The sequence below is a fragment of the Anser brachyrhynchus genome, assembly GCF_964034855.1.
Source record: "Anser brachyrhynchus genome assembly, chromosome: 6".
NCBI lineage: Eukaryota > Metazoa > Chordata > Aves > Anseriformes > Anatidae > Anser > Anser brachyrhynchus.
In genome coordinates, this window is record NC_137700.1 from 26852342 (window position 1) to 26872851 (window position 20510).

General features: G+C 47.9%; 1 protein-coding gene across 2 annotated transcripts; it reads right to left on the reverse strand.

Annotated features, from left to right (window-relative positions):
- Nucleotides 1-1555: 1555 nt before the first annotated feature.
- CXCL12 (C-X-C motif chemokine ligand 12) lies at nt 1556-19200 on the reverse strand. 2 transcript variants are annotated; one of them, XM_080597709.1, is made up of 5 exons: nt 19041-19200; nt 14752-14869; nt 11299-11385; nt 7547-7644; nt 1556-5440 (listed from the first exon to the last, which is right to left on the reverse strand). In XM_080597709.1, the coding sequence occupies exons 1-5, from the start codon at nt 19099-19101 to the stop codon at nt 5409-5411; spliced, it is 396 nt and encodes a 131-aa protein (XP_080453835.1). In that variant the 5' UTR covers nt 19102-19200; the 3' UTR covers nt 1556-5408. The 2 variants fall into 2 exon arrangements, with proteins under 2 accessions (XP_080453835.1, XP_080453836.1); XM_080597710.1 differs by lacking the exon at nt 7547-7644.
- Nucleotides 19201-20510: the final 1310 nt, after the last annotated feature.

The window sequence follows — 20510 nt, forward strand, 5'->3', positions numbered from 1 at the left end:
TGACACAAGTGCTCTTTAATTCTGTTGCTCAAAAAGGGGAAACGGGGAACCAGCATTCATGTGAAAGATGTGTAGACAAGCAACAGGAGTTTTCTTACTCAAATCAGGCTCCTTGTTTAAAATGTGAAGACAGTAACTGTCACTCCTTCCGAGCAACTTTAAATCCTATTCTGCAAGCACCTTCCCTATGTGTCTTGCCCTTGTTGTACTAGACTGTAAAGCAGGCTCTCTCACTTCAGTCAGGCTCCTAAAGAGCAGAGGGATCTGTCAGGGTAGCTCTACCTGCAGGACCAGGCCTTCATGTAGGTGATGATCCTGGAGAAAGAGGGACATTTCCCATGCTGTCTTCTGACCTGCTCGGGCCTAATTTATCTTGCTCCTAATCAGTGTCAAGATGGCTGAAGCCATGACTGCAGCTGATTTCCTTCAGCTTGTTAATATTGGAAAGCTGCCTCTGAAGAGGGCCAGATGTGCTAATAAAGGTGGGTTCACCACTAATTCCAAGCAGCCCCTTGAATGTGCAGTTCATGGATACATTGCCATGATGTTTTGCCAAGGAAGTAAGAAACCAAACTTTCACGTTCTAGAGAAAATAATTGATGAAAGACACAGCACAATGCTCCACTGAACATGCGGCCTTTCCTTAATACTAATGTGTAATTTTGTAGCTAATTACTCCCAGTGCATTTCCTGGTGGCCTGGGAATCTTTCACGGAACATCTGCACGCACAATTACCTGCTCAGGTTTTCATAATCTCTTACTAAATCATTGCTGGATTTGCAAGGGGACCATCAGTCATCTGAGCTTCCTTTCCCCTTTTTTTGCATGTCTTTTGCCTTGTGTCAATTTGGCCAAGTAATATTTATTGAATAAGGTCAGTAAGACTCAAGCCCTGTTTCACTGCCGTGAGATAATTATCTCCAGCCTCTGCTCTACCCAGAGCTGTACATGGGGATGGGATTCACCTGTGCTGTTGCAGCGGATGAGCTGAGGACTGTTATGTTGGAGCAGGGCAGCTGCAGAGGGAGCATGCTATGTGCTCCATAGCCTGCTGCATGCCTGCCTTGACCCCGCTGTGCCCTGGGAAAACCAGCCCCCAGGAGAGTGTTGTTCACAACATCTGCTCTTTTGATATTCCTCAGGGTCTTCAGAGAAACCACCATCCCTTTGCCAGCATGGAGCTGGCTGATGATGACCTCTTTTCGCTGTGGAGACTGGGATGCTGGAGCAAAAATGATGAGCCATTTCTCACTCTAGTCAACTTAATGTGGGAGAAAAGTTGTTAAAAAAAAAAAAAGTTTAGGCTTCTGTCTAGGAAGGAAGTGTTTAAGCCTTTCCTTCTGAAGATAGCACTGGTACCTTCAGTCTGGTAGGCTGCTGCTCCCTGCAATCCACTGGGCACTTTGCCTTAGGTTTCCTGAAGGGTCTAAGTCCAAAGGGCTGCTTGGAAATGTCCTTGAAACTAGATGCTTGTGCTACATCCAAATGGCTTTCTGACAGGAAGTATTTAGCTTTTTGTGTGTGACAACAAACCATGAAAAGCAAGTAATTGTCTCATTTAGATAGACATTTTTATTAAGAAAATGTTAAGTGCATACACATTTACTGGAGAAATTACAACAATATAAAAGTGTTTATTTTCAAAATATTCTATGAAAGGAGTAATTTCAAAAGCATAATAAAACTCCTTCATAAAAGCTGCCTTACAGGAACACAAATACAAAAACCTTTTCACATTTTTTGGGAATTTGTTTTTGACTTAATAAAAATATAAAGTACAGTATTCACCACATTCTGACAACACTGAGCTGTTAAGGAGTGGAAGATGGGAGGTTCATGCAGCCCTTTCATCATGATAAATATTTTCTTCTCTCTGGCCACCAGTTTCATGTTTGCAGGCAAGACTTGTGTCAGTGGGAAGTTGGTTAAAAAAAATAAAATAGATTTTTAGGTAATAAGTTCTCAGACACCCCTGATTACTATAAATCACATCACTCAAAACAAATTGTCAGAGAAAAGAAGGACCCTCTGCTTCTGACAAAGGGAAAATATCAACAAAAAACTTCTGTAGGAACTGCATTTTCAACAAAATGTGTATATTTTACTTGGAATACAGCCTTCATTACAAAAGACCAATGAACATTTGCTTAAACACCACATTAGTTAAAAACGCATCAAGAAGTGATCCTTCATCCTTCCTCAGGCAGAATTCAGATAAAATATTTATACATACAAGTGTAAAGCTAGTATAAATAATTACAAAAAAAAATGGCACGGCAATAAATACCAACTATTCTTCTTTAAACAAACAAACAGACATAAAACAACCTTAGGATTTGACAGCTGCACTTTGAAATATACCACACGTGACACGACAGTTTCACATTTATGGAAGCTGCTTTTTCAGCACCAGTTCAGTGTTATCTTTTCCCTCCTTCCCTTCACGTGTGGTCCCTACATCACTCCCATCTCCCCGTGCTTCCTTTCCCTGATTTGGTCTTTGGTCAACAGTTAGAAGCAGAAAGGAAAACCTAGTGCTCTCCCTGAGGGGGGCTCTGTTAGTGCAGCTTCTCGGCCTGCTGGGACTGTGGTGTGCTCAGGAGGAATAATAGGGTGTGATGCACAGGGCAGTGAGGAAGCTTGGTGCAGCCGAGTGATCGATGTTCCTTGTGTGCAGGGCACGGCTGCTCTTCCTGACACAACAGTTCTCTTGAAAATAATGCCAAGCAAAAGGCAAAGCTTCCCGCTCAGGGTTGGAGTTTGGATTAAAGCAAGAAAAAGCTTCTATCGGGTTCTCATGTAAGTCTTCAGTTACTCCTGGCCAGGTCTGTGCCATTCCTGCGTTCACCCTGCCTGAACTCACCCCTGTGGATCTGTGCTCCAGCTGAGGGAAGGGACACGGTGCTGGCCCCAGGAACAGCCCCATGCCCTGAGTGGTCTTAGCTACATGAGCAATGAATTGTCATCAGCCCAGCTCACAGAGTCTCAAGAAATGCCTGAGGACAGACAGCCCACAAGCACCCGGAAAACCACCACCTGGCTGTAAATGTTCCCTAGCATCGCAGGGGGTCCCTTCCTCCCCACTCAAGAGCAAATGCCCTTCCTTTAACACAGCCTGCCCCTGCAATGCCCACAGGTTTGCCCCTAGAAGAGGAGTTTGTTTGCTCAGGCTGCGGTGTGGGCTTGGCCTGTGCCCAGGGGCCTTTCCCTGCTGGCACTGACCTCGTTCCCTGTTAACTGGGACTGCAGCAGGGCACTGGCAAGGCTGTACAGCCACAGCCGGTCACTGGGCAGCTGGTGTGCCCCTTAGAAGCAAAGGATGTGGACACGTGAAGGACGCACCTTCCTGGGTGAGGACGCGCTTCGTGTCTGTGTCAGAACCAAGATTCGCCCACTTTCCCCAAAGTCACTCCTGTTCTCCCCCTGGCAAAACACTAGCTGTTGCAGATGCGTGTGTAGGGACAGCAGGTGGACCCTAGGATATACAGCGCAGTCCAGGGAGGATACAAGAAACTCTAGTTTTCTCACAGAACTTCTGCCTTTACCTTGACAACAGAGGTTCTGACCCTACTCACATAGAAATCAAGAGCCCGATTCTCACCAAGTACAGTGGTGCCAGACCTTCCAAAATGGAGACAAAAACATTTAAAGCACCAGCTTGGTGATGGTAACAATAGAAGGAATGTCAAAGTCACACGCACACATTTTAGGCACAGCAGTTGGTTTCTACTTCAAAGTAAATGAGGTGATGTGGTCCCAGCTGAAGCACTCTCTCTAACAGCACCCTTTTGCAGAGAGGAAAGTACTTACAAGATTTTTACCTGAATCCACATGGAAATAAGGTAGTCCCCGGCTAGCCAAAGTGCCTCTTTGGCATTAAAGATGCCTGCCACAGAAAGGAGCGCCTAATGAAACACCCCTCTCAGTGTTCCTGACACAGGCTGCAGGTAAGAGGGAAGATCCTGTTTGAAGCAACCCTCCAAAAAAACACACAACGTTACAACATTTTTTGTTTACAATACAGACACAGACACATACAAACACAAGTATTGTGCTGCACAGATGTGCTTCCCCCCAGATCTCTGTGTGCAGCACAACGTGGTTATCATAGTACTTTAGGTGTGTTTTGCCATATACTATATTGCAAAGGTACTTCCTCACACAGGTGGGAATCAGGAGAAAGACATTTCTGGCTGAGAGAGGGAACTGGTGCAAGAAGTGGTACTTGTCCCCAGGCGTACTTTGCAAAGAAAATCCCAGAGGCTGTGCCATTCACCAGCAAGCAGAACCATGACCACCGGTGAACAGTGAGTGTTAGCCTTCATCTCCACACCCAAGAAGCACCCAAACGGGGCAGACACTCAGTGTCTTTCCTCTCTTGCCCCAGTTACCTCTTTTCTCCAAAGACATGGCAGACAACCTTTTTGAGATCTACACAGAGCAATCAAAAATGTTACTGCCCTCAGGCAGGTGTGACTGTTCAGTATCTGAGGCTGCTGGTGAAGGGTCACATGAATGCTCCTCCATCTACTTCAGCACAAGGCCAGCCGATCTGAAATCACCTTCTGTGGACGGGTGGGAACAGACACCTGGTGCATGGCAGCATCTTTGACTCCTCCAGCAATTTGCAATATGATCTAGCTGTTAGATCTTTAATAACCCATTCCTTTTTGTGCTAAAATTTGTCATCGGAAACACAGGAACATAGGAAATGCCAAGTGACATCAGATCAGTGTTGTGGCTCCTAACATGCTCAGCTACTACAAACCGAGTACTAGCACCGTGCAGCACCAGATGTGCATTGCCCCAGCTGCTCGTAGTTGCCACCGAGGTCTCCAGTCTTCAGAGAATGGCTTAGCCCTGCAGCCCTGAATTCAATCCCTCAGCCAAAATACCTATAATCACCACCCGTAATAGTGCTGTCCACTTTCATTGCTATCTGATGCTTTTTAGCCTTCCTATGTTCTTGGTCTCAATGACTTTTGGGGGAAAGGAACTCTTCCACTACTTACACAACAACATTGCACTGTACAGTTCATGTCCTTCTAGGTTTAAATCTCCAGGAGACTTGCATGAACCAAAAGAAAGTTAAATAAAGCAGAACCTCTACATAGCAAAGGAAATAAAATATTATATAATAACATAGGGTTAGTTTAAATTCATATTTGCCCTCAGTGCTAGGTAATCAACCAACTGTATAAAAACATATTTTTCTCAAAATCAAATACATCTTACTATATAAAAATAGCACTGTGAAAGCAAGCCAATTTGTGAAAAAAAAATAAAAACACCTTTGGAAATGCATGAAGCGTTGCTTTTGTGCTGCATGATAACAGTGAAATGTATTCATTCCCTAATACTGGTTATCTGTTCTCTGGGTCCTACAGTAAGAAATCCTGTAGACGGCTTACAATGCTTGCCTCTTACATCTTGAACCTCCTGTTGATGAAGAACAGAGTGAAACACTATTAAGGTCTATTTCAGTTGCAAAAGCTTTGATATCAGGCCTAGTCAAACAGCAAATTTGCATCTGGACTAACCCAAAGGCATTTCTTTTGCAGTCCCTCCAACCAGTATGCACCAAATGGTTTGGGGAAAGTTCTCCACAAGGAGCTGCTGGGGCCCAGAAGGGCAAACCCAGCCACGGGAGTTATTTTGGGCAGGTTGTGCTCGTCACAGTTAGTAAGGTGTTCAGAGCTAATATAGGAGGAAGGCTGGCTAGGAAGCTTATTCTGGACTTGAAAGCCAGAGCAGAGAATTATCGGTGGGCAAAGAGACTTAGCAAAAAACAAACAAACAAACAAACAACAACAAAAAAAACAGCAGGAAAAGGAGGGATTAATCATCCATGAGAGGCCCCAGTAACAGAGCGAGTGGCACTGGGAGTGCCTCCTCTCCTTCCCCACCCCACAGCTCTGCTGGAGAACCTGGACTGCATCCCTTGTGCTCCACAGGGGTCTGCAAAGGTGCCAGGTGTCTGTAGGAGGAACACAGAGGACAGCCCACGCTCTGCTCCTGTTCATCTCCCATGATGGGGAGAGTGGAGAGCAGAGGCCTCAGACCAGTGTGAGCATGGTACCCAGGAAGAGTGGCAGGCTAGTGTTTTGTGGGCGTGGATGTGGATGGGGTTCACTCAGAACAAGGAGCCAGGCTGTGCTGGTGGCCTCCAGCTTTTTGCCCAAAGTGACCCCTATTCCTGCTCCAACTGATCGACCTTTTACCATCTAGATGGTAATTACTAAGGCTGAGCTACAAGTGTCAGAGGGTAAACACCAGATATTCAAAAACCCTGATGCCCCAGCATGTCTTGCCTAGCCTACAGGATCTGCACAAAGATCCCTTTCAATGCCTGCTGGTCAAGTAAGACTGTGTGACCACAGCCAGCGCTGGTTGTGGCTACTCTTGGTGAAGGTAGCCTCAGAAAATTCATCCGGGCATAAAGAGGGTGACTAAACCATAAGTAAGATTTTCCTTTTGAAGATATCCTTTCCAGTATCCCACACTGGTAACCCTAACTCTTGTGGTGCAGAAAGGCAGGACACACCATCCTGATGGGACAAAACAACTTGGGACATCCAGAGGGTTGGTGTAGGTAACACCAATCTCTGAGATTTGTCTCAAATCTCCCATAGGAGAGGTTTTAACCCATCACTGATGCAACACTTCGTGCTGTCACTGCCCAATGCTGCATTTGTCATTGAAAAACACTAGTGCCAAATTCACAGCTGTTATTTATAGTTTAACTCCGTCACTTTGGTAGTGGAAGAATAAGAACAGCTTAAAAGACAGAGGGCATCCCAACCTTTACCCTACTTTTGACTTTGGCTTTGCTTCAGGGCTCTTTTGCCCTCTTTGGGTATCAGTTCTCCCATCTGTAAAATGGGATGGCCAGGCCTTAGGCAGCATCTCTACAAAGGAGACTGCAAGAATGAGGCAGCTCTTGCCCAGAGACTGCTGACATTAGAAAGCATGGGGAAATTGCACAGATCCCTCTGGGAAGTTCGATATGGGTAAAATGCATTATCCCAAATGTTTATTCCCAGTCCCCTCCTTGCCCTGGTCTCCCTGAGGAGAAAATCAGGCATACAGATCAGACAGGAATCAACAAGTTCTATTCTACATATGACTGCAACCTAGTGAGAAACAGCCAGATATTTTGCTGCATTCCTTGTATCCCTTAGAAAACCGAAATATGCAGTGCCATTAAAGCATGGCCACTTTGAGAACAAAATAACTTGGACAAACTCCCCCTTGGTGTAACAAAACTGACATCAACACAGCCACACTACAGCTTTACACCAGGGTTCAAAAATTCTGTCCCATTCACCCCCACCTCCGCTGTGGCTGAACTTTTCCCCTGCTCTAAGAGCTTTATCTATATAACACCCCTTTGCAGGGAGGGTAGAGTTGTTATCTTCAACAAACATGGGGAAAAATGGAGTCCTGGACAGACTAATGTATCTGCCCAGCATCCTATAGGATGGTCTGTGGAAGAGCAGGGATGTGAACCTGGGGTATCCCAGCTCAGAAACTAATGCCTCCTACCATTCTTTCTCCCTGGAGACTTTAGTGGTGTTGCACGGGAAGGGCAGAGTGGGCCCCGTTTCTTCTGTTGCTTTTTTTTATGAGTGCGATGACGTGGTCTAAATTAAAAGAAAAATACAAAGAGACTGCCGTAAATTATCCATATACAAAGGCCTTATTCACATTTATTCTATGTCCCCTTCACATCTTGCTGGCAGGGTGAAAATGAAGATAACATCCCCCTTCACATGCTCTCTGCCTCAGAGGAACACTAAGCAAATAGAAGTGCCCTGGTGACAGGCCATTTGCAAGTCCTGGGGCCAGAAGTTTTTCCCCAAAACACTGACACCTCCCCAGATGCCTGCCAGAACTTGTTATCCAGGAGCCTCTCTATCCACGTGGCACCCAATGAGGTACAACGAGATTGGAGGGGGCTGGATTTCTGGCTTCCCACCCACCATTCCCACCAATTCCCATAAGAGCCGGTTGTTTTTCTATGGGATTTATGGGCATTTGGTGCCTTAAAATGAAGCTGTGAAAGCGTTTGCCTACATTGTACCCCACTGTGCAGGGCAGCCACCCAGCACATGCTTGGTGGAGTACCAGGATGCTGTTGTTTTGGTGTCTTGCACTGCAGCCCTTATTTAGTAATGAGATTAGAAACAAGGAAGAGCTGCCACACCTGGGTTTACAAGTGCTATGGAGGAAGGCAGCAACAGGGCTTAGCTCTCATTATAACCAGCCCCTGGAAGTCAGGAGTTTCCTTTCCTTTCTCCCAAAGGGCTTGAAGGCAAAGCTTTTCCTATTTGACTTTGTCATTTTCTCCAGATCCATCAACTCTCTTGTCTGTGCCAGAAGTAACAACTGAGCTTAATGGACTTCAGCATCTTGGGCTGAGGGGAAGTTCTGAGCTGGGACTATGTCAACGTGACAATGGACAAGTCAGGATCATTCTCTGATCTCTGCTTATTTTGGGCTCTGTTAACTCTACAAGGGCCTGATTTTGCAAATCCTTGCATAAAGGGAGAAGGAAAAGGCAGTCAAGGTGCGACTGTAAATGAGGACTGGGATTGCCTAGAAGTGGTAAAGGATTTGCTAGCTGATTCAAGAAAGGACTGATTTGCCCCTTGTCTATAAAATGGATGAGTGTTGAATGATGTTGGCCACAGCAGTTGCACGATGATTTTTAAAGCCAGTTAAGGAGTTTGGACTCCTGACAGCCTGAATGTATTTTACTGATGTCTCATAAGTACGTACATTACATGGAGATGTGATGAATATAAAGCAATAATAAAGGCTAAGCAGGATTAATGAGCAAAATAATTCCCTACTAAAAACCATCTCTACTTTCACAATCACCTGTATTAGACTACTATGCTCTATGACCTCTTGATTGCCTTTAGCTGCAAATTATAATACAGAAGATACTCTCAAATGGAAGCACTGGTATTGATTAAGATGTCTTGACAGTTTGGATTTTACTTAAGCAATTACAAGAGCCCTTTCTACAAAACGTATTGATTTTATTCCAGAAAAATAAATTCCCATGTACAATTGGGTTTTCATAACATGAAACAATTAGCCATTTTATTGCTAGTGCATATAGGGTAATGTCACATTTCATACAATTTCAGTACAAGTGAAAAAATATAATATATGGCTGATTGAAACTGATAGCTACATTAACATTTATAGATCTATATAGATTTATTTTACAAGCTGTTAGTAGTTTAGAAGGATATCGGTGTTTTAAACTACCAACATTCATATGGCTCCAATTCAAATATATGAATTGCTTGATGCGCTATAAATATATTCCAAATACATTTTGTTGAAGAAGTCAAAGCTGTGCACTAAAATATATCAAAAACATGCCTCGTGAAAATGCTACAGACAGAGCCCTGACTGTCTATGGAGCATGAAAATGCCACTTATGCTAGCATGAATAGTTGGAAAATGAAAATAATGCCATGATTACTGGGATTAGGTGATGGAAATGTATGCTGTCATCTTATTTAATAGAATTGGGACCAAATTCTTTTCTGTTAATCAATGTAAATCAGGATGAAATCCACAGAAATAGCAGAGTCGCTTCTGGATGAAAGTTAGGTTAACCAAAAACCAGAAACTGGTTGGAGATCAGGTGCAGGCTCACTGGTTTCAGTAGAGCTGGCCCCAGATCTTCACCAGTGGAAGTGAGAGCAGAAGGTGCTCCAGCTGAGTTGTTCCCCTAAGGCTGGCAGGCAGGATGAGAGCTTAAAATCACATTTAGCCAACCCTGCAAATTTCTTAAGTGCCTCCTAAGTTTCAAGTCTTATGAACAGCACCAAGGGCTTCACTGGGGCTGACAGCAAACAGAAACTTAGGCAGGGACTTGAGGATTTTCCAAGGATGGGGAAAAAAGTAGCCCAAGCCCCTGGAATAATCGGCACAGGCCACATCCTGCTCTTAGATTCATCTGTGCCCAAATCCAAAGCCATCCTGCCAGCATTAACGTGGATTACCTCTGCAGAGAATTTGCCCAAAGGATGAGAGGGCCAAGTGCTGGCAGCAAAGAAGGCACTGAGAATCGGATGAGATGGGGAGAGCTGGCAGGGCTGGAATCACAGTCAGTTTGGTAGCTGGCTTCCCTCCCTCCTCCTCCTCACTCTTGACCCCAGAAGGGCCAGGTAGAAGAATGTCTCTGCCTCTGGTACCATTTTTCCCCTTTGTTATTGTAAAACCACAGGGAAACAAAGACTTTTTCTTCCTTTACCCCTCGCTTGGAGGATGTGTTTTCACAGCAGACAGTGGAGGGCGTTCAGCTACCTGTATGGCCTCACATCTGCTCTGGGTCCATACCCTTCCCCACCTTTCTCCAAGGACGCATTGCGTTTGCGAACGACTTGATTCCAACCCTGCCTTTACCCTAACAGAGGCAGCGGGGACAAGGTTCAGCACGGTTACAGCAGGTTACTGAGGGATGGCAATGTGGTGGCAGTGGTGGGAGGGACTCTGAGTGCACAGGTGGGCTTGCTGGCCAAACTGCCGCTGCAGGACCAACCGCAGCCCGGGGCCCAGGGCCCGTTGCTTCTTCTCATCTTCCACTCCAGCAAAGCTGGAGCCCTCCCCTGCAACTCAGCACAGAAATGCTCTCTGTGCCGCTCTTGCTCACCGTAAAATTTGACTGATAGGCTGGGTCCTCCTCAGGATAGCCATGACCAGCCACTCGCAAGGGGAATAAAGTTGGAGGAAAAGAGTATGAATTCGCCAGGCATGGCTGGCTTTGTGGGAGAGCCTTACTCATGGCAGCACATCTTGCCTTGGCCGAGATTATTAGCACTCCACACTGGCCAGCAGAGAAACAATTTTAATTGCAAAGACGTGCTCAGCCTCATCCGCCTGTGCAAGCAGACCCCCAGTGTAACATGGAGAAGGGGCTCCAAACAAATTGGAACAATATAGATTCTGAAGTAATTGTAGTTTTGCTTGGGGAAGAGGAAGCATTTTCCTTGGGAGAACGGCTCTTTTTAAAAAAGGATGAGTTGGGGACCTCAGCACAGAATCTTTAGGATGGATTTTGCCTCAAATTCTGGCAAAACTCTTAGTTTAACATTTAAGATATACTAGAAGCTGTTGTTTTAATACAGACTAGGTCAACTCCAAACCCATCTTCAAAACAATGTCTGATTCCACGAGTACTTTGTCCACATGGTTAAAGCCAGCCCTTAATGTTCTACCCTTGAATAACTCAGGATGTGTTAACTGTTAAGTCCATTTGTCTCTTGCCTTACTTGTTTAAAGCTTTCTCCAGATATTCCTGGATCCACTTTAGCTTGGGATCAATGCACACTTGCTTGCTGTTGCTCTTGAGCCTTGCACTGCCAAAGGAGAAAAGTCAGGGTGAGTCTCATGTGTGGCACCCCCCAGCCCACACCCCCCCTCACACCTTATTCTGCACACAGGTTTGCAACCCTATCCCACATAGTAGAGCTGTGTCTGACTTCCCTGTGAGTCAGTGCTGCTCTCAGATGACTCGTGAAGAGGCTGGGATACCCCTGCCACCCTCGAGGCACCTAATATAAACACAGCTTGGAGTACTGGTAGGGTTTGTCCCCCCAGGTGCTGATTCCTGTGCTGGGATGCATGCTGGGGAGGAAGAGATGCAGAACATGAATCTAGGTTTTCCAGTTCCTATCTGGGCTGCTACATGTTCAATGCTGGGAACAGCTAAATTTCATTTGAAAAGAATAGTGTGGTAAATATAGGTCATTTCTGCAAGGAGTTAATTAAGAACATCTTTCAGATTCAACCACAAACTGAATGTTTGCATGTTTTGAAGATGGACACCAAACCATATCTCCTGAATGTCCTGAAAGCGTCTGGTCGCTCCTTCACTTTTTGTTTTACTCTATACTGAGCTAGCAGGCTGCATGCAGGAAGATGATTGTGTTCCACCATAGTGCCAGAGGCAAATTTTCCCTCGTATATTCAATCAGCACTGGAAAAAAAAAGGAGAAATTTCTTGAGGGGCTTCTCCTGCATGTTTGAGCTGCTCCTTCCATGCTACACCTAAGCAAATTTAAATCTGCTAAGAAGTCGCAGAAAAGGGGACAAGTGTCTGAAGCAAATTCCCTGTGATGACCTGGGGTTTGGGTTACCTGCATTTTCATACAGTAGCAGTACAAACAGCTTGTCACCCATATCAGGAGGTCTGACCCTCCAGGGCCCTCAGGGCCTCTGAAGAGTGCGGTGATCCCTCGCTTACCCCAGAGGGCCCTGCCTCTGCCCCAGCTGCTGAGAAGCCTCCCCTTAAACAGCCTTGCCACGTAAAAGTGCCAAGAACAGCAATTTCATGGAAATGCCCATAGGAGTAAGTTCAGTTCTTGCTTAAGCATTTTGTTGGATGGAGGCCAAAATGTTCCCAACTTCATAAAGCAAAGTCTGCAGAATATAAAAATGTGGAGTAAGAAGAGGTCAAAAAGGCTCCTTGGTCTGAAGTTATGCAACAACACAGTTGTAACATAAACACATTGAAGATCCAGTCCTGCAAACCCCGTGCCAATAAAGTGATGAATGGGCCTAATTCATATTTCCCTTACAGTAGTGCCAAGCTGGAGAATTTCCAGTGAAGTGATACCAACAGTGAGAATGGATTTGCTGATCTTAGCAGTGCTGGGGAAGTACTAAGCTGGCCGTACGGAGTACAGAACCAAAAGCACACGTCACCACCCTCCTGCCACAGGAGATGGAACTCCCCTCATCAAGGATTAAGAAACTGAGTTTCTGGACATTTATTTCCAAGTTTGGCAGCCTCTGATCCTTGCATGGCCGTGACAGAGACCTAGGCATGTGTAAGGAGCATTTGTCTGAATGGGTTTTGGTGTATTCTTTAGGATGCAATTAAATGCATGCTAAAAATGCCTATTTCCTTGTGTTGAAAAGCAGGGAAATTGGGGTGGGCTTCGTCGAAGCAGACGTCCACAAAGGAGAGTTCTGGATTTGGGGAGATTACTCCCGGTGGAACTGAAGACAAAGGCCTGCTCCTAGGCTTTTTGTTCAGGTACAATTCCCCTCAAATATAAAGGGAAATGTACTTGATTGAAAAAGCCTGAGCTCTTTCCTTAAAAATCTGTATGAATTCAGTGACATTCTCTACTCTTGCAAACAGCTTTTAAGTCACTCACACTTTCACTGTGCAACATGTATCTAATGAATTCAGAGTGTGGTTGAGCTGAGAAACCATTTCAAGCATCAAAATGATAAATTAGTTTTGATTCCATTTCAACTCCTCTTTTAGCGAAGCTCAAAATTTCAGGAGCATTTGGAGGGAAGTTTTCGGTTTAAGTACCTTACATTTTTAAGTAAAAGAAAGATGGTGACCTGTAGATTCATGTGGTTTGTGTGCTACTGGATCCTGTTCCAAACAGACACACTTGGATCAGGAATGGGGCAAGAACATGTGCTGTGTTTCTGTATTTCGTGCTCTTAACCATTCTCTAATGACTATGATCCCACGTTAATTAAGAGAAAAACTATATACTGTATCCAATATTAAGTGCCTGCTGTTTTCTTGAATCTACTCCAGAAAATTCCAGATCTTCTACAAAGCCTTAGCATTGGGACCCTCATGACACCGACTGACAGTCCCAGAACACCAATCCATACACTATTTGCCTTTTGGATGCTTGCCTCCAAAATTGTTTATAGGTAGAGATCAGAGTTAGTCACAGCTGGTTTTGCCATTTTTCTTAAAGGAAATTATTTCTCAGCTGGGTTTTACATTTTTTCTCACTGTCCTCCACCAAGTCCTAAGGCAGAACCACACATGTGAAAATGTAGAAGATCTACACAGAGTGGTTTAAAAAAAAATAAATCATATGAATAAAAAACTGTTCACGAATTGATGCACACCCTTAAATACATCTGTATATTCCTGAGAAATATCATGAAACCACGTCAGTTTTCTTAATGCAGAAATGTTTTGGATGACAAAGAACAGATTTTTACAGCATTTAAGTTACAACTGGAAGAGCTCAATGTGGATCCACACAGAACCAGTGCTGAGAGCACTGCAGTGTAGCCACTGATAAACCCAGTGCAGTCACTGAGACGCCCTTACAGAGGTCAATAGAAGTTGATGGTAGTATTGTTTCCTTGCAATGAAAAGATGAATGCTGATTTGAAGGAGGGAGTCACCCATGAAAAAATGAACCCAAAAGACCCCCTTAAAATCACACACAGAAAAAAAAAATAAAAAAAATCAACACCATTTTTCCTGAAAATTGGTGTTTCTTTTTACCAAAAAGGGAGAGGTGATTTTCCATTGGTTATGCACCTTTTCTCTCCTGCTGTGATCTGTGATTTGCTGGAGTCAGACACTGCCTGCTAAGTGTGACCAGACTCAGACCACTGTAAAGTTTTTTTTTTTTCTTAAGGCGTGAAGCTCTACGTATAAGGGACTGCCTGCCTGATGTTCCTGCTCACGTACCTGTGGGAGAAACGTGGGATCACAGGGAGCTCAGAGGTGGAACACCACTGGAAACATCCAGAGCTGGGCTCCGGGGGTGGGCGGGGGGTAAAGCAGGGTACGGGGTAAAGAGGTGAGCTGGGAATCATGGCATGAGACACAGACCTAACTGCAGCAAGGGGAAGGGCTGACCAGCAAATGGAGCAGAAACCTGCTCTGTGATTCTCCCTTTTGACCCCCGAGATTTGCACCCAACTGGAAAGAATGAGAGACTTACACAATCTGAAGTGAGCAGTTGGGGGTGGAGAGGATTTTGAGGTGCTTAATGTTGGCTCTTGCCACGTTGCTCTCGTAGAATCGACAGGGACATCGGTAAGTCAGGCTGACGGGTTTCTCTGTGGGACACAGGGAGAGAAAGGACATGTTATTGCCTCCTGCTCCGGGTCAGCAGCGGATACACAGACCAGGCACGACAAAGTCCTCTCTTGCCTCCCAAATATGCAGGTGGAAAGAAAAAAAAAAAAAAGCAATAGAAAAGCTGTATCTTTGGAAGAGCATTTGTCCACAGCTCACAGCTCAATTCTTTCACCCCACTACCCAGCCTTTTAATCCCGGTGCGTGGGATTTTGGAAGACAAAAGAAGAGGGAGAGAAAATGGAGACAAGAAAAGAAGAGATTAGAATAAGGAGCCCCTCCATTGTGCGGGGATGCTCCTGGTAATTAGACAAGATAAAGGCCAAAAGAGGGGGCACTTGTCCTCAGTGTTGTTCTTGCCAAATGATTTTGACCCGAGGCCAAATTAGAAGGTAGCCAGAAGAAAGCGATGAATTCCAAAGAGATCAGATCAAAACGGCTCGGCTCAGGTGCAGGCTTTCAGGGGGGACTTACTGGCTACAGAAAAGCCCCGAGTCTTTCGGCCTTTCCCAGGGCCCGGCGGCTGACCTTTCCCCGCTGCAGCCAACCCTTACTTTCAGAGATGCTCGCACAAGGAGGTGCGAGCAGGAGATGTGAAATCACAGTGGTTTTGCAGGAGAGATCTGGGGTCTTTTGAACTTCCTCCAGCCCATGGCAAAGTAACGGCAACTCGAGAAGACAGCTATCAGGCGGTGTGTTCCCCAGGCACTCATCAGGGACCACCGGGCTGGAGGAGAGTCTCATCACCAGCGTCACGAGGGGCAGAATTAAATTTATCCCCTGGGTTAAAAGTCAGCAATATATATGCATGCAGAGCTGAGGAAAGCTGCCTGGCTTTCACCACAGCATCCGATGCAGCCCTGCTAGATGATTTCTCCATGGAAGGACTTAATTACTGGCAACCGAGCGCACGTAAATGAAGTCCTTGCTCTGTGTGGAAGCTTCGAAGCCCCAGGCACAATGCAACACAAACACAGCACCTTTGCCTGGAAGTCTAGAAGGACCTGCCTAAGATTTTAAATGGTATCTCACTGGAGCAGTTTTCAGACTCCAGGAAGAACTGAATTCATAGTGAAGGTCCTAAGCCACAAGGTCTGGCTCACGGTGTTGATGGTCAGATCTGTATCTGACAGACTTTAGATCCCACACAGCAATCTGCCACCCTGTGTATGTAGCCACATGGGAGCACTCGCAGCATCTAAGCCCTGCTCCCTTAAAGGCAGACGAAGAGCTAAAGAGCAGGGAAAGGGCTGGAATCCCTAAGCTCTCTTCTAGGAAGGTGAGAAATGACACAGCCTTTCAAAGTGCAGCTGATCTGCACATATCGCATATTTACCAACACCTGTCCCTAGCACACATAACCACAGACAGCCTGGTGATGTTACCCTGTCCTCGGGAAGGAAAATCCTTTTTTTTTTCTGAGCACTTCTAACGAGATGAGCCAGAGTCTGATCCCCCTGGCAGACAGGCAAACAGAGAAATTCATCAGTGGAGTTCTTCCAGATTCACACCTGAATCAGGACTAGAAGTTAACAAAATTGGAGATCATTTTCCACTAGCTTCATGGCAATCCATCAGTCCAAATAATTATATCATTTATGAGTGAATAAATGGGAGAAGGAGCTCCCGTCTGTCATGCGAAGGGAGCAGGAGGGCTGCGGGGTGAGCCCCCAAACACGCGCTATACGGACTAGTGCTAGTGAGGAAGGGAGGAGAAGGGCACTGGGATTTCTCACTGCATATCTGTGCCTCATAGCTACACATCAGTGCATTTATATAGGAAAGGGAGGCTGAAACCGCATGCAGTCATATAGCAACTCTCCGCACATCTGCAGAGCAAGCACCTCTGCAGGCTCGTACTGACAAAGTGAGTTTAAGCTTTACCCTACACAATGTTCAGATCTGTGACTTGAGAATGCAATCCCGTCTTCTCTGAGACCGGGAGAGGGACTTTCGATCCCACCCCACTCACTTGAAATCGGGAGAGAAAGCTTAACCATGACCAACATGTTTCTAAATCCCGAAGCTGTTTCCTGCCCAGAAAAAGGGCATCCAGCACCGCGAGGCAGAGGGCATGCCCAGCATTCGGTGTTCTGTCACCCCAATGCAAGGCGCAGTGACAACTCCCACGCCAGCACAAGAATCCCTTTGGCATTTCTGTGCTCCTTGCTCGCTGACCAACTAGAGACACAGAGCAGCAGGTACGGCAGCACAGGCACCGGGGCAGCTCTCAGCACCATTCCCAGGGAACCGACATCCCCTGCCCCTGCCCTGCCAGCGCTCCGGCTCTCGGAGCATGGCTGTGGCTCACTCTGCTCCCAGCAAGCCTCCTGCCAGGGAAACCCAGCGCACACAGCGCTCCCCGACACGGGAACCCCTACAGCAAAAGCAGACGGGACACTGCTGGTCCTGCCCCGTGGCTGACAAGCGTATCTTTCTTTATCACATTTCAGAATTTGAAACAAATTGTTCCACACGTAGTAAAGCTGATTAAGCCAGTAACTCCATGGGCTGGCACTGCAGGAGTGGATGCTCTGTGGGTTCCCCGATGTCTAATAAACACTGAGCACAAGCTGAGGCTACTCTCTCCTATGGTCTGTTAATTGTACCCTTACATGAAAACACCAGCTTAGCTTTCATGAAACTGATTGTGCATAAAGCTTTTGAGAACTTTATCTGTCTAGCACATTCGGTTGAAATGGGTGACACAAGAGCTAGATGCTATTCAGACACCTCTCTGTCACTCCTGCAGCTGCATGTCCTTAGACAAAAGAAAGCAACTTTTTTGCTCTTGACTAGCAGGACTTATGTTTTTAATAGTTTGACTCTTTTCTGACCCAGAGCTGAGTTTTGCTGGCTCTGAACACCCACCTCTGCTGACAAATTCTCTCTAACCCAATGTGCTCACTGAAATCTCCCCCGCAGGGTGGACGCTTATCAAGGCTGGCCGGTCAGAGCAAGCGAGGGAAGCTCTGACCAGGCAAGCAGGCTGGGCACGAACAGACGAACCACTTGAAACAACGCAAGCATCATTTTACTCCTGTTCATCCAAAGCTACATCTGGCGGTATCAGGAGAGGGCTGACAACTTTTTAAGACTAGAACAGCTCCAGTTCCCTGGGGGATAAGACCATGATAGGTAAAACCAGCTTTACCAGAACGGCTGAGAAGAACTTGGAGCTCACCTGCCCTCCAGGACAAGACAGCCCCACAACCCTCATCTGGATCAGGGTTGAGAGCACTACTTGACGTGCAAAGAAACAGGCAAAAAGCTGTTAGCACCGCAGTCCTGTGGTGTCAGTCCCCTTACACCAGTTTTTCCCCGACAGCTCTAAGCCGTTCCTCGCCCGAGCAGCCGGGCCCCCCACGCTCGCCCTGCCATGAAGACACCGCAGCGGTGCGCCCCGGCCACACGGCCTGCCTCCGCCTTCGGCACCGAGCTATTGGGATCATCGGGAGCAATTAACTCGCTCCGGCTAAACAAAGGGGCACCGGGAGGGGACCCTTCCCCGCCCCGGGGGGGGAACACCCAAGTTTCGGTCCCCAGAACGGACCAACGCGACGGGAGCGGCGGCTGCTGGGGATGCTCAGTGTCGATCCGGGGTGCTTCCGAGGGGGGGGACAAAACGTGGCACACCTGTGCCAGCGGAGGACCGGGGCTCCCGGCGCCGAGAGACCCCCGGAGGCTGCGGGCAGGGGTCCCGCGGCTCCCCGACCCCTGGTCCGGGGACCCTGCGGGGACAGGCGGCCGCGGTGGCAGCGCCCCGTGGCGCTTGTCGGCGGGCAGCCCGTATTGCCCCGGGGCAGTTCGGGGTCCCCTTTTTGCTCCCCGTTCTCGGAGCCCCCCGAAACCTCCCCGCGGGGCTGCGGGAGCGAGCGGGGGATGCCCGCCGAGCGCCCGCTGCTGCTCAGCGCTGCCCCGATCGAGGGAACGGGGACAGAAGAGGCACGGGACCGGCCGCCTGGTTCTCATTTCTTGCAACTTTTTTTTCTCTCTTTAGTGGAAATCAAGGCGCACAATTTTGCAGCCCAAACGCCTCCCTGCGGAGCGAGCGCTGTCGGAGGCTCCCAGCTCCAGCAACCCCCGCATCCCCTCGTCCTCCTGCCGGGGCTTTCCGGCGGGCAGGATGGGTCCCGGCGGCATCCCACTTACCCTCCGAGAGGGAGACGAGGGCCAGGGCGAAGGCGAGCAGGGCGAGGGCGCGGAGCTCCATGCTGGGCGCTGTGCTGCTCGTCCCGGCGGCGGCCGCGCTCTGAGCGAGTCCCCTCCTCCCCTGCCTCTATAGAGGGGCCGGGGGAGGGGAGCAGGGGGAGTAGCCAGCCTATGATTTATTGCCCGTGGCATGTTATTACATCCTTCCTCTGTTAAAAAATGCTTGGAAAGGGACCAAAAAAAGAGCGAGGGCTTTCTCGCTCCGCCAGCACCGCGGTCTCCCCCCTCCCCGGGCAGCAAAGAGCCTTCCCCGCTCCCCCCCCACCCCATCCCGGCCGACGGGGCTGGGATCTCGGGCACTGCAGGCAGCCCTGGCCGGGGCAGGGAGCTGCTGCTCCAAGCCCCCAGCCTCGGCCGGCTCCGGGCGTCCCGACCCCGCAGGTCCCGGCCCCGAGCCGCCAGGCTCCCCCCGGGGACGCATCCTGCCACGGCTCGGCCTCCGCACCCGGAGGAGAAAAATCCCCCTTCGCTCCCGTGGGCGAGAATCTAGGCTTACACCGGCGCCCTGGACATCACATCCAGCGCCTCATACGAAGCATCCTCGCAGAAGTTTTTCTTTCCTCGGGGATTTTTCTTTTTTTCTTTTCTTTCTCTTTTTTTTTCTTTTTTTTTTTTTGGGGGGGGGGGGGTGGGGGAAGGTGGGGGGGGATGGCAAAGAGAAGGAAGCTTTCAGTTTTGCTTCTGCATGCTTAGCCCTAAACACCATCTTTTCACCGTATTAGCCGGACCCGGTTCTCCATCTGCTGCCCCATTTCGCCCCCTTTGTGTTGCAGATGCTGCTGGGCTCCCTGGCACCTCGGCTGAAAACCCCCAGAGCATCGAGAGCCCCGAGGTCCCAGGGGTGCGCTTCCCCTGAGCTATCGCAGCATTGTCAAGTGTAATTGACCTAAGCACGTCCTCGCTGCCTGCAGTCCGAGACCACGGGGCCCTGTTTGTTGGCGTTCAATACTTCAAATAAACATCGAGGCTTTGGTTGAACTGGGACCCCTCGGCTGCATTTAAAACAGGCGCCCTCAGAGGGCTGGGATGGGGAGGGGACCACCGGGTAAAGCTAATCCTGGCCGGGAGGTGTTCAAAGGACAGGTCCACGAAGTCACCAAAGCCAGCAGCACAGCCAGATTTTACCCCGGGTAGCTTCAAGCTCTCTCTGCCACAGCACAGGAGGTTGGAGGCATTGGCCCGAGGGAAATGCCTGCACTGCCACTGGGCCATGAGCTGGTTCCCTCCCCGGGACACAAGCTGCAAAAGGCGATTCTCACTCACATCCAGCTCCCCTAAACCTAGTTATTCGTATTTCCTTGGCTCTGTTTGCCAAGGAGCCCTGAATTTGCTCAGGCTGATCCTTGCTCTCCCCCCCTCCCTGGGCAAGCTAGCACGGTAGCATAGGAACCCGATGCATTGAAAGGGCCA

Excerpts from the sequence above, each read along its gene's own strand:
- CXCL12 (XM_080597709.1), bottom strand. The coding sequence starts at position 19,101 with ATGGAGCTCCGCGCCCTCGCCCTGCTCGCCTTCGCCCTGGCCCTCGTC. Across the intron at positions 14,870-19,040 it reads CCTCGTCTCCCTCTCGGAGG|AGAAACCCGTCAGCCTGACT; the intron begins GTAAGTGGGATG and ends TGTGTCCCACAG. Across the intron at positions 11,386-14,751 it reads AACTGCTCACTTCAGATTGT|TGCAAGGCTCAAGAGCAACA; the intron begins GTAAGTCTCTCA and ends CTCCTTTGGCAG.